The sequence below is a fragment of the Scylla paramamosain genome, chromosome 26 (genome assembly GCF_035594125.1).
Source record: "Scylla paramamosain isolate STU-SP2022 chromosome 26, ASM3559412v1, whole genome shotgun sequence".
Lineage (NCBI taxonomy): Eukaryota > Metazoa > Arthropoda > Malacostraca > Decapoda > Portunidae > Scylla > Scylla paramamosain.
In genome coordinates, this window is record NC_087176.1 from 1,531,448 (window position 1) to 1,544,459 (window position 13,012).

Consider the following 13,012-nt stretch of genomic DNA (forward strand, 5'->3'; position numbering starts at 1 on the left):
ATTTATGAAAACCTTGACGTGTAGTCAAGATCCTTATGATGCCAACGCCCACCACTGCTGCCCTCTCCTCCCGCCCTCCCTGTCGACAATTCTTAGCTCGTTCATATTAATATGTCCTGTAACGTCTGAACTATGACCATTAAAAGCATTTGACTATAGATTCATAGAATATTTCCGACTCAGAATGACTTGAACTTTCATATCTAAGAATATGTGACTTTCCTTCCGGGACATCTGCATAATTGGTATAGAAGCATATTGTGACTGCAACATACAAACAGGGATGTTGGTGTGTACGTTGCAACGCCGTTCAGCCCCACCACCACCCGTCTCAGGAGGGTCGCCAGCTGGTCCCCTGACAAGACCTGGAGACAAGGTCTCCAATCACAGCTTTTTCCAGAAAAATTTATTGTGTTGGTGGAATACACGTATTATGTTTGTGTGAATACGTTCCAACATCTCAAACAGCTCAGATTTTCCTTAATGTGTCAGCGTTCGTAATAAAGAAATAATAATAATTTGCGAACAGATTCCCTTCAGCACCAACGTTGACGGTAGCGGTGGAGTTCATGCCTCACCACACCCTCACGTGGGTGGAAGACCAGCTCGCCACGGAGGGACGCCGTCTTCACTACACTGGCGCCATGGCAAAAATTGTGGAATATATTTCTTTAGGAGTTAACTTTACGTAAGCTTTTAATGTGTTTTCTTTGGCTGTTCCAAAGTCAGGCTTAATCACAGAACTGAAATATCATAAATGAACATGTCAGCACGGTGCTATAGTGGTGGTGTATGAGTTAACGCGCTTGGCCCACACCCAAGAAAGAGTATCTCATGTTCCGGTCCCCACCCAGGCTAGGCGGAAAAAATAAAGGTTTATATGCTATTTTCCCTCATTATGATTATTATTCTTGTTCCCCTTCTTTTATGTTGTATCCCACTGTTCACCTGTCAGAGATAATATTCGGATGCAAGCCGAAGAATAATGATCATGAAATTTTACAGAAAAGCACAACTGATGTTTTCACACAACCTAATGCAGCTTCCCAATACGCAGGTACAGGTATGTGCTGTCCCCCGACAGGACGTTCGGCACAAAAATTCCTGACGGGTCCTGGACCGGCATGATGGGCATGGTGGTGCGGGAAGTGAGTCAGTCTTGTTTCGGTCATGAGCGCATGTTTTATTAAGCCGTTCTTTATTAAGAGTGCAATATAAGTATAACGTGACACGTTTCTTTCAAAGCGTCATTTGTGTTGTTGCAGGAGGTACATTTCGCTGCAGGACCCTTCATGTTATCACCAGAGCGAGCAGCAGCCGGCGATTATACCGTGGCGGTCTGGAATGGAGACGTGAGGATAGTAAGCGGACTGGGAGGTCTGCAGATAGACCCTTGGGGCTTTATGTTGCCCTTCACGCCCCTCGTGTGGGAAGGTGCCCTAACTGCACTGCTAGGGGTGACAGCCGTGCTACAAGTGCTCTCCTCTTGCTTACCTGGCAAGGCGCTATGCTTCAGCCCTGTCCGCGTTCTCCTGCAGCAAGGTGAGGCATTGGGCCCCTTCTGACTTGTGTCTTTAAGGATTCTGTGTATTCAGGGAGCAGCAGTGCCTAATTAAGACTAACTGCCTCACTCACTCCCAACGCAGACGTGGTGTGGCCCGTGGAGTGGTGGTGGTGGGAGCGTCTGGTGCTGGCGCTGTGGATGCTGACGACACTTGTGCTGACGAAGAGCTACGCCGGCAACCTCATGTCCCTGCTGGCCGTGAGATACGTGCCGCAGCCCTTTCAGACACCAAGGGACGTTCTCAACGATCCTCACGTCGCCATGATATGGCAGAAGTATTCCAAGAATGAACATTTTCTGAGAGTAAGCGAAACGCATTTTTAATGCTAGAATATATGGCAAACATTAACAAGACTATATATGATTTTCATGGTTGCATGTTAATTCAACCTTTAGTCAGTTCAACCCTGATGAACTCGATCACGGTATTTTTTTTTTTTTTTTCTTCGTCATCTCCACCCTGGTTAAGTCAACCCTTGTCAACTCAACCCGTGGCCAACTCAACCCCTAGCCAATTCAACCCATAGTCAACTCAACCCATATCCAATTCAACCCATGGTCAACTCAACCCATAGCCATCTCGACCCTAAGCAATTCAATTTCGATTAACTCAACCTTGGACACATCAACCGGCATATTAAGCTATGTTTTGTCTACTATATCAAGTTATGCTCTTTCTCTGATAGTAGGTTACGAGTATGTTCTTTCTGTCTCATCCTAGACTATGTTCTTTGTTTCATATCAGGCTGTGTTCTAGGCAGGTTTTGATTTGTCCTGGGTTGAGTTGACCAATGGTTGAACTCACCGCCCACCGATTTTTATTCATAATTCTTTCTTCAGACTGCAGAGTCCGGTGTCTTCCGCGAGGTAGCAGAGCTGGAGGAGAAGGGTCGCCTCAAGTTCCTGATCCAGGAGCAGTTCCAGGAAAGCCTCGACACCTTGGTGAGGGCCGGACACCACGTTCTCATCGACATTGAAAATGCAATCAAAAGCTTGGTAGCTTTAGACTTTTCCCAAAAAGTTAAGTGTTCAAAATTTACCGATTAAGGTCAAATTCTCTCTCTCTCTCTCTCTCTCTCTCTCTCTCTCTCTCTCTCTCTCTCTCTCTCTCTCTCTCTCTCTCTCTCTCTCTCAACTTGCCATGTATTCCCACAGGTCGCTGTGAGTTCTACGTGTCCAGAGATGGGTTTCTGCCATTTTCTTCTTCTATAATAAGTCAGAAAACGAATCCCATCATACAAGGTATCAATCCAAGGTATGATTATACTTCGATAAAAAAAAAATATATATATATATATATATATATATATATATATATATATATATATATATATATATATATATATATATATATATATATATATATATATATAAGTAGCTAATATTTAAATATTAGCTTTTGCTGTTTTGTTACAACTTTCTATTTAATACGAGCATCAAGTAGTCAATGAATGTAATAACAAACTTGTCTGAGAGCTGGTGCTCGTCATATAAAGGGCTGAAGAAAACTCTTGTTCCTCTGGTGTCTACTGTGCTAGTACACAGACAATGTTGAGGCCGGCTGATGAGGCGACGATTCAAAAGCACCAACCAGTGACAAAGGCAGGTAAAGATGGAACAAGAGAGACGATATGGCCACAAATGCACAAACAATTGGCCACCACCACAAATTTGGCAACGAATAAGAACAAAAGAGGACAATCCGACGGGGTAACACAGCATAGGGAAGCAGAAATATATATTATCGTGCAGGACAGAAAATACAGGAAAACAAATACAGACTTGATTAATTAAAGAAAAAAAAAGAGGAAGGTACCACAAAAAAGACAAAAACAGACTAAACGCATGGGCAGGTGATAGATGAAGACGAAGGAACCTTGAAAGGAGGAGCAGTGAGTGGAAGAGCAACAGGGATGTCAGTAGCCAAACTTTTTGATACCTTTCTGAGCAGGGCGAGATGCTTGATGTTTGCTTATGGTCTGTTAGGTCAAGATGATTTCCTTTGCTACCATTCACGAGAGAATAAACTGTCACTATCAGCGAGTTGAAATTTTGCAGCCATCTTGATGTGTAAATTTACCCTCTCCTCTGATAGTGCCAGAAACGTTCGTGAATATTTTGAAATGTGGTAACAATAACTTTGACATATCAGGGTTCTACAACAGCACGCAAAATTCTGAAAAATCATAAAACTAACATTTATCTACATCAGAAACAAACAAATGTATTTCAGTAGTTATCTTGTGGATATGTGAGTCAAAAGAACCCGTGACTAGAGTCAACAAGACCATTTGCGGTTGGACTGCGAGGAATAAGTGCATTAATAAATTTTGAATTTCTGGCAGAAAATTTTTAATATCAATGAAAAGAATCAGCACCGTTACCTACAGTGAGGATTTTAAGAGTTGTCAAGGACAAGTAATCTAAGAATGCACAAGCAAAGGCAAGTCAAGGCCGGGCAAAGGAGACCATGATTATTATGGTTTCCAAACTTTTTTTTACAGGAGAGTTGATTTATCATTCTCACCAATCTATATGACAATCTTAGCAAGAACAATATTTCAAGGGAGTGCACGATTGGAATGTAGAATCATTAGGCTCTACCATTTTTGTTCCAAGATCAAATGTTTTCTACAAGCGACGTAGCATTACTGGAGATGGGTGTCTCGTCATATTTATGAAAGCATGCATGCTCCCTTCTTTGGCGACATCCCTTATCACTTTCCACAATACCACAGGGTGATGTCTCTCAAGGAATCAGGACTCCTCAAGTATTGGGCACAGGACGTACCTAATTTCACTCGATGCAACAATGTGCCCAAGACAGTGGCACTCTCCACCACTCTCTCGATTAGTAACCTTTGGGTACGTGTACATGCATGTATAATGTTTCTTGATACTTATTCTTCACCTTCATAACGATGATTATGATAACAATGGTCCTAGTCCCATAAACTTCCGCTTTGCGTTGCAGGGAGTGTTTGTGTTGCTGGCCAGTGGTCTGACTGCCGGGCTGGTGGTTTGGTGTCTTGAGCTGCTCAACAGTCTCGCCAAGAAATCCTCATAGGAAAAGTTGTGACCAACGCGATGTCTTGCATATTTCACCACCAATGTCAAGAGAATTGCTCCAAAACTTCTTTTAATACAACAAATGAAAAGTAATCAAAAAACATTTCACACACACACACACACACACACACACACACACACACACACACACACACACTGCAGCTGTTATTCATTGATAACTTGCCACGCCATCCCCAGACGCAGCATGAATAAAAAGGTAGCACACGACTTCGCATCCAGCAGTCTGGCGCGCCACCTCTCTCAGTGCACTCCCACTTCAGCATCAAGACCACGCGCACGGTGAGGAATACACCAACGACAGAATGGTCCTAAACTAACCACAGAACAAGGATGTGGAGTTGCAAATCGTAGTAATTAGATTTTCCATTAAGTTATTAAGCTAGAGAGAACAGGAGTGAGTCAATCCCTCAACAGCTGCTGAGAACCAGAGTGGAGTGGACGTGGTGTTGCAAATATAGATCGTAGTAATTAGGTTTTGCATTAAGTTATTTAGCTAGAGAGAAAAGAAGTGGGTCATCCCTCAACAGCTGCCGAGAACCAGAGTGGAGTGGACGTGCTGTTCCCGTGACCATGACTCGAGCTCCCTTTCAGCCAACCGACTTGAGTGAACGCGCCAAATTTATTTCCATGTGGTTCAGTGGAAAGTCGATTCGCGCTATCGCCCGAGAGACAGGCGTCAGTCCGTCCACAGTCTGCAGGTGGATCAACCGGAAGAAGAAAGAAGGAATCTTGTACAATCGACCGCATCGTTACTTAGTACACTGGCCTCTGTCAATAATTGATCAGAGTCTTTACCTACAGAATGCATTTCTTCAAAGTTATAATAGTTGTGTTTCTCTCTATCCCCATATTGACAACTTACGATTTCCATTACAATTAACCAATATTTGGCTTATAAAAAGTTACACATATAGAATATTTCTGTATCGTAACTGTGATCTCACAATACCAAGTTTCATTCCTTATAGCAACGTTCATACAGTTTGTTAGGTATCCATCATAAGTAATGCTGCATAAAGTGCCTCGAAGTAGAATATAGAGAAAAGAGACTGCACTGCTCATAAACAACGTGTAGCAACGGGAGCAAGACAAAGCCAAAGGTCATCAATACACCGGATTTGCACCGCTTTTTGTAATAAGTTTTCGGCTGATGTTTTCGTAGAGCCTAAACTACTGGAATGTGTTTTCTCTTCTGAACGCTTACTGGCAATTCAGCGTTAAAGAGAGTTTATCTCGTCATTCAATTCTACCCGTCTACTGTTAATCATTTCATGGCAGGGCGTCACTGAATAACTGTTACAGGTTGTTACAGGTTTTCAAATAATTATTCATTCCTTCAAGTGTGAAGTTCTTGAATTAAACATAATGGTAAAGGGCGCCTCGCGTTTGTTCCGTCAGTTTTTTTATCCTTGAGTATTGCTACTACTATTATTAAACAGCAAAAGCAATTTAAACTTTTATTATGCCTATACATTACAATCAGAAAGCTATCAGCACACTCCCTGGTGTTCCAAGACTTCCCGTTCAAAGCGTCTCCATGAATGAATAACAAATTGCTTGGTTTGTTTCACCGTTCAGATGGTGGCCGTCGCCTTGCTAACGTGGCTATTCTTCCTCAATACACAGTCCCTGCGGTCCGCTGCACTGCTGCGTCAGTCCTCAGGTAGATGTCAGCATCACAATGTCCTCGAATGTGCTGAATGAAGAACAATATTCCTGTACTTGGCCACTGAATAACATTTCATTTATCAGTTCATTCACGCACCCGCGTGTCACTGTTCTCCATTCCGACAGAAAGCACAGCACCAGAAGCACTAGCAGCAGTGCAAGGCGTCTGGGCGTCACAGCGTCAGTACCAGTGTCCGGCGTTGCTCTTGTCGGATAACCCTAGCCAGGTTGCTCTAACATTCGTGAAGGTACGTCACTCATCGAGGCGAGTAAAACCTTTTCCTTATTCGAGAACTGAAAGACTGCATTGACAACATTTCACTGGATGATCATCATAACTCTCTAAGCGGCTTTTTCAGGAGGCCGAGGAGAAGCTTTCGCCACGCGGCATCGCCGTCTTCCTGGCGGCTCCTCAACACACGCAGGGTAATGGAACGCTGGTGTACCTCAAGGGGACGATCGACAAGGTTCGCCAGGTGGGTCATTCTCACGTAAAAACTGTATGTATTATTGTATTCAATTACTTGTTGCTAACAGATGAATTCCGTAGAAACAGATGAATTCTCTTTTCAAGAAACAATCACATCCGTACAACGTTACTCACAGATGGGAGAAGCGTGGCACTGCCTGTTGGTGGTGGTGGTGAGTGATGACCCAGCCTTCCTCGCCGCCTTCGGTCACCTGTCACTTAGGCGTCACGCCCTCAGGTGGTCCACGAGGGTCCTTGTCCTCACTCGCCTCCCTCTCAGCTATCTTGGTGGCCTGCACGGCCTTCTCTCCAATAGGAACGCCATGCTGCTCCTCGCGCACCGAGGCCAGAAAACAACAAGGTAATCTTAAATTTAACTTGCTAATTATATCAAAGTTTGTAAGAAAAAATATGATTTATGATATATATATATATATATATATATATATATATATATATATATATATATATATATATATATATATATATATATATATATATATATATATATATATATATATATATATATATAAAACACGTGTCGAATTAAATCAACTTTGGCAGAGTGACGTTTATTGATGCAACGTTTCGCCGTATGGCTGACGGCATTTTCAAGCTATAAAAAATAGGATACAAAGATATAATACGAGCTAAAAACGAATTAAAAAAAAAGTATATATATATATATATATATATATATATATATATATATATATATATATATATATATATATATATATATATATATATATATATATATATATATATTTTTTTTTTTTTTTTTTTTTTTTTATGTAGTAAGGACACCGGCCAAGGGCAACAAAAATAAAAATAAAAAAATGCCTCACTCTTGAAGGAGTTCAAGTCATAGGAAGGTGGAAATACGGAAGCAGGCAGGGAGTTCCAGAATTTACCAGAGAAACGGATGAATGATTGAGAATAATGGTTAACTCTTGCGTTAGAGAGGTGGACAGAATAGGGGTGAGAGAAAGAAGAAAGTCTTGTGCAGCGAGGCCGCGGAAAGAGGGGAGACATGCAGTTAGCAAGATCAGAAGAGCAGTTAGCATGAAAATAGCAGTAGAAGACAGCTAGAGATGCAACATTGCGGCGGTGTGAGAGAGGCTGAAGACAGTCAGTCAGAAGAGAGGAGTTGATGAGACGAAAAGCTTTTGATTCCACCCTGTCTAGAAGATATATATATATATATATATATATATATATATATATATATATATATATATATATATATATATATATATATATATATATATATATATACACACAGGGATGTTGGCGTGTACGTTGCGGTGCCGTTGAGCCCCATCACGAAACTCCCCAACAGAGTTGCCAGCTGGTCTGCCAGCAAGACTTGGACACAAACTCTGCAATCACAGTTTTTTCCGGACAAGTTTTTTGTGTTGGTAAAACATTACGTTTTTGTCAATAAGAGCTACTTAGTTTTCCTACATATACCAAAAACATCAAAAAGTTGTTTACAATGTAGTCTCAGCATTTCGTCCAAAAAAACACTTTTACGAGCAGATTCGCTTCAGCACCAACGCTGACGGTGGCGGTGGAGCTCATGCCTCACCACTCCCTCACATGGGTGGACGACCCGCTCGCCAAGGAGGGACGCCGTCTCGTCTACACCGGTGCACTGGATAAAAGCGTTACGTATCTTGCAAAAGCAATGAACTTTACGTAAGTTTTTCTTATGAATATTGTGCCAAGTTATTAGCCTGTCTCATCCGAGTCTTCCATAACGAGCATCCAGCACAGATTTTTTTTTATTTTTTTTTTTTATCCGAGTTGCCCTGATGAACTACGGCCAGGATGGTGGCTCGTAAGAGCAAACAGCTTTTGCCATTAGGGAACCGCTACACAAAGTAGATGCCTTCCCAACCTCAAACCAGTGTTAGGATTGGAACCAGCGCGTCTGAAGGTCGTGGTACAACTAAAAAAAAAAATAATAATAATAATAAATAAATAGAATGCGGGTATAATGAAAGAAAACATTCCTGCAGTGCAAGTTTTGATAATGTTTTTCACCAGTTTCACATAAATGGATAAGAGATTTTATGTGAATAATTTTCTCTATCACATCCTTACACAGCCTGCCAATACACAGGCACAGGTACGTGTTGTCCCCAGACAGGACGTTCGGCACTATAATGCCTGACGGCTCCTGGACCGGCATGATGGGCATGGTGGTACGGGAGGTGAGTGAAGCCTCTATGTTCACTCCTTCAGAGATATATACGTATGTATACTTTAAGGATTACGTTATGTACACTTTGACTTACGTTATCTTTAAGGCAATAAACTCAACCAATCACTCAATTACCCAAAAGATCTTAAGTCACTATAAGTCAATACAGCCGTGCGGTCCAACATTGCCCTTAAAAATGGAGTGCATTTTCACTGTATAATTTTCAAAGAATAATGAACGGGAGCTTGCCGTTGCAAGATGCAATGCAAATATAAAAACAAACTTTACTTATTCAAAACTTTTTTTTTTTTTTTTATTCAGGAGGTAGATTTTGGAGGTGTGCCCTTCATGTTGTCGCCAGCACGGGCAGCAGCAGGAGACTACACTGCGGTGATTTGGACTGGAAACGTGATGATACTTGGGGGGCTAGGAGGGCTTAAGATTGACCCGTGGGGCTTCCTACTGCCACTGACGCCCATAGTGTGGGCAGCCGCCCTGACGGCACTGCTGAGTGTGCTGGCCTTGCTGGAAATATTTTCCTTCAGTCTCTCCAGCAAGACGCTGCATCGCGGCGCCTTCAGCCCTGTCCGCGTCCTCCTGCAGCAAGGTGAGACGTCGGGGACCGTGCTAGGGCCATCCTGCTTGGGGCTCCCTTGCGTCTTAAAGGTTACCGTGCTCTCAGGGAGCAGCAGTCGTGCCCTAATGAAGACAAATTCTGCCTCACTCACTCTCAACGCAGACGTGGTGTGGCCCGTGGAGTGGTGGTGGTGGGAGCGTCTGGTGCTGGGGTTGTGGATGCTGACGACGCTGGTGCTGACGAGGAGCTACGCCGGCAACCTCATGTCCCTGCTGGCCGTGAGATACGTGCCGCAGCCCTTCCAGACTCTGAGGGACGTCCTGGACCACCCGAGCGTTGCCATGATATGGCAGAAGTATTCCAAGAATGAAGAATTTCTAAGAGTAAGTGAATGTAGGACAAGGCGAGAGATATATCATCTCTGTCTTTTGATTCCATTATAATGTAAGTTAACATCGATTTCTAAGAAATTGCTGACATTATTACTATAACTATACTTTATAAAAGTACTTTCAATATTATGCCTTGTTTTTTTTTTCTTTTCTGTGTCAAGGAGAACAGCCTAGGGCAATTTTTCTGTTTTATAGAAAATAGCCCGCACACCATGCCACTCCCATGAAGAATCAGAAGTATAGGAAACAGAGTTTACCAACATAAAAATAGATAAATAAAATGAAAGTGAGGATACTAATTAACTCTTGCATTAGTTAGGTGGAGAGAATTGGAGTGAGAGTAAGGAGCATGTCTTGTGCAGCGAGGTCGCCGGAGAGGAAGAGGCATGAACTTAGCAAGCTCTGAAGAGCAGTAACCATGGAAGAAACGGTAGAAGACAGCAAGGAGGTGCAACACCGCGGCGGTGACTGAGACAACCAATTAGGCAAAAGAAATCGAAAGGACGACAATCTTTTGAATCTACCGTGTTTAGAGGGATGTGTGAGTTGAACGTCCTCATAAGTCAGAGCAATACTTCATACATGGACGAGGCGTCTAAATGAAGTAGCAGTGAGGAGGACAAGTATTGCGGAAGGCGACACTGAACATGTAACTTCATGGAAACTGCTTCATTGCAAAAGATTCGAGATTTCTTATTTGGAAGGAGGGCAAGGATAGTAGAGCGTCAGTGAAGTAGAGGTGATAGTTGTCTGGAAGGTTGTGTCGAGTGTATAGAATAGATGATGAAATTGGAGTTTTGATGCAATGAACAACGCAAAGTTTGCCCTTTCCCAGTCTGGAATAATAATGAGATCACACGTTAGGAGTTCTGTAGTTTCGCTAAATACCATTTTTTCCCCAGGGTGTCCAGTCAGGTATGTTTCGAGAAGTGGCGGACCTGGAGGAGAAGGGACGCCTCAAGTTCCACACACAGACACAGTTTTCTAAGAGCCTTGACACCCTGGTGAGGGCCGGAGACCACGTTCTCGTCGAAATTGATAGTACTGTTAAAACATTAATGGCCTTAGACGTTTCCAAAAAAGGTAAATATTCTCTCTCTCTCTCTCTCTCTCTCTCTCTCTCTCTCTCTCTCTCTCTCTCTCTCTCTCTCTCTCTCTCTCTCTCTCTCAACTTGCCACGTGTTCCCACAGGTCGCTGTGACTTCTATCTGTCCAGAGATGGATTTCTGCCGTTTTCTTCTTCTATAATAAGTCAGAAAACGAATCCCATCATTCAAGGTCTCAGTCCAAGGTATGATTGTTGTTGAAATCTTTTCTAATAATATACAAATAATTAATACATAAACGTTGGCTATGATTGTTTTATTTTTGCTTTCTATAATTGCAAAGAATTATTTTCTACTTACTTACTAAATAAGAGTATCAAGTATTCCAAGTAACAACATTATCTTATCGTAGAGCAAATACTTTTTTTTCTCCTTTCTTCTTGTTTGTTTCCTAAGTATAGGTTGAATTGCTCTTCTTTTGCTGTCTTTCATTCTTTTTTTCTTCAGTATAATTTAATTTCTACAATACAAGCTTGAACCCTCATCATTGTGTATTACCCTCACAGGGTGATGGCGCTGACGGAATCTGGACTCTTCACCTACTGGGCGGAGGACGTCGCCAATTTCACTCGATGCAACAATGTGCCCAAAAAAGTGGCGTTCTCTACCACTCTCTCGTTCACTAACCTTTGGGTGCGTGTGTATTATAGAGAGAGAGACCACCTGTGCCATGCTGTTCAGTCTTAAAACAACCCTAATGACACTGATAAGACTTACGTTTCCGTGCTGTTACAGGGAGTGTTTGCATTGCTGGCGGGGGGTCTGACTGCTGGCCTGGTGGTCTGGTGCCTTGAACTTCTGAACCTACCCGCCAAGAAGTCATCATGGAAAACGGTGTGACCAACAGTGTTCATCCTGCTTCAAATGTTCTTCGCGACGAAATCTTAAAACTGGGTTTGTCATGCACTTTCCCATTTGAATTAAACGTCAGAATTAAGGAAAAAATGTTATTTTGTCCCCAAATTTGAATAAAGACCTTTTTTTTTTTTAGTTTATTCGGTGTCATGTTCATTTGAGCACTGTCCGGCCACAGTTGTGAGCTTATGTGATTCAGTTCACAGTTATCTTCTCCGCCAGTAAGGTGATGGACGCCAAATCTGAGCCGAGAAGCAACAGGTATGAGGAGCTCTGCAGGTGGTCCATACTGGGCCCCTTCTGACTTGTGTCTTTAAGGATACTGTCTATTCAGGAAGCAGCAGTGCCTAATGAATAACTTAGTATCACTCACTATAAACGCAGACGTGGTGTGGCCCACGGAGTGGTGCTACTGGGAGCGTTTGGTGCTGGGGCTGCGGATGCTGACGACACGTGCTGACGAGGAGCTACGGCGGCAACCTCATGTCCCTGCTGGCCGTGAGATACGTGCCGCAGCCCTTCCAGACACCAAGGGACGTTCTCAACGATCCTCACGTCGCCATGATATGGCAGAAGTATTCCAAGAATGAACATTTTATGACAGTGAGCGAAACGCATTTTTAATGCTAGAATATATGGCAAACATTAGCAAGACTATATATGATTTTCATGGTTCTATGTTAATTCAACCTTTAGTCAGTTCAACTTCCGTGAACTCGATCCCGATATTTTTTTTTTTTTTTTTTTTTTTGTCATCTCCACCCTGGTTAAGTCAACTCAACCCGTGGTACACTCAACCCCTAGCCAATTCAACGCATGGTCAACTCAATCCTATGGCCATCTCGACCCTGGGCAATTCAATTTCGATCAACTCAACCTCGGACAGCTCAACCGGTATATTAAGCTATGTTTTGTCTACCATATCAGGTTATGCTCTTTCTCTGATATAAGGTTCTTTCTGTCTCATCCTAAACTATGTCGAGACTATGCCTCGACACCCCGGTGAGGGCCGGACACCACGTTCTCATCGACATTGAAAATGCAATCAAAAGCTTGGTAGCTTTAGACTTCTCCCAAAAAGT

At 42.6% G+C, this 13,012-nt stretch overlaps 2 protein-coding genes across 2 annotated transcripts; both read left to right on the forward strand.

Moving 5' to 3' along the window:
* The first annotated feature begins 296 nt into the window (after positions 1-296).
* Positions 297-2,617, forward strand: LOC135113892 (probable glutamate receptor). Its single transcript, XM_064029521.1, has 5 exons — positions 297-688; positions 1,058-1,148; positions 1,266-1,542; positions 1,647-1,867; positions 2,405-2,617. The coding sequence occupies exons 1-5, from the start codon at positions 570-572 to the stop codon at positions 2,609-2,611; spliced, it is 915 nt and encodes a 304-aa protein (XP_063885591.1). The 5' UTR covers positions 297-569; the 3' UTR covers positions 2,612-2,617.
* Positions 2,618-2,717: 100 nt separating this feature from the next.
* LOC135113557 (glutamate receptor ionotropic, delta-2-like) lies at positions 2,718-12,601 on the forward strand. The gene is made up of 15 exons (XM_064028818.1): positions 2,718-2,819; positions 4,303-4,933; positions 6,233-6,317; positions 6,449-6,570; positions 6,682-6,798; positions 6,929-7,152; positions 8,077-8,208; positions 8,334-8,492; positions 8,920-9,010; positions 9,322-9,607; positions 9,740-9,960; positions 10,872-11,052; positions 11,161-11,260; positions 11,582-11,708; positions 11,811-12,601. The coding sequence occupies exons 3-15, from the start codon at positions 6,233-6,235 to the stop codon at positions 11,913-11,915; spliced, it is 1,950 nt and encodes a 649-aa protein (XP_063884888.1). The 5' UTR covers positions 2,718-2,819; positions 4,303-4,933; the 3' UTR covers positions 11,916-12,601.
* Positions 12,602-13,012: the final 411 nt, after the last annotated feature.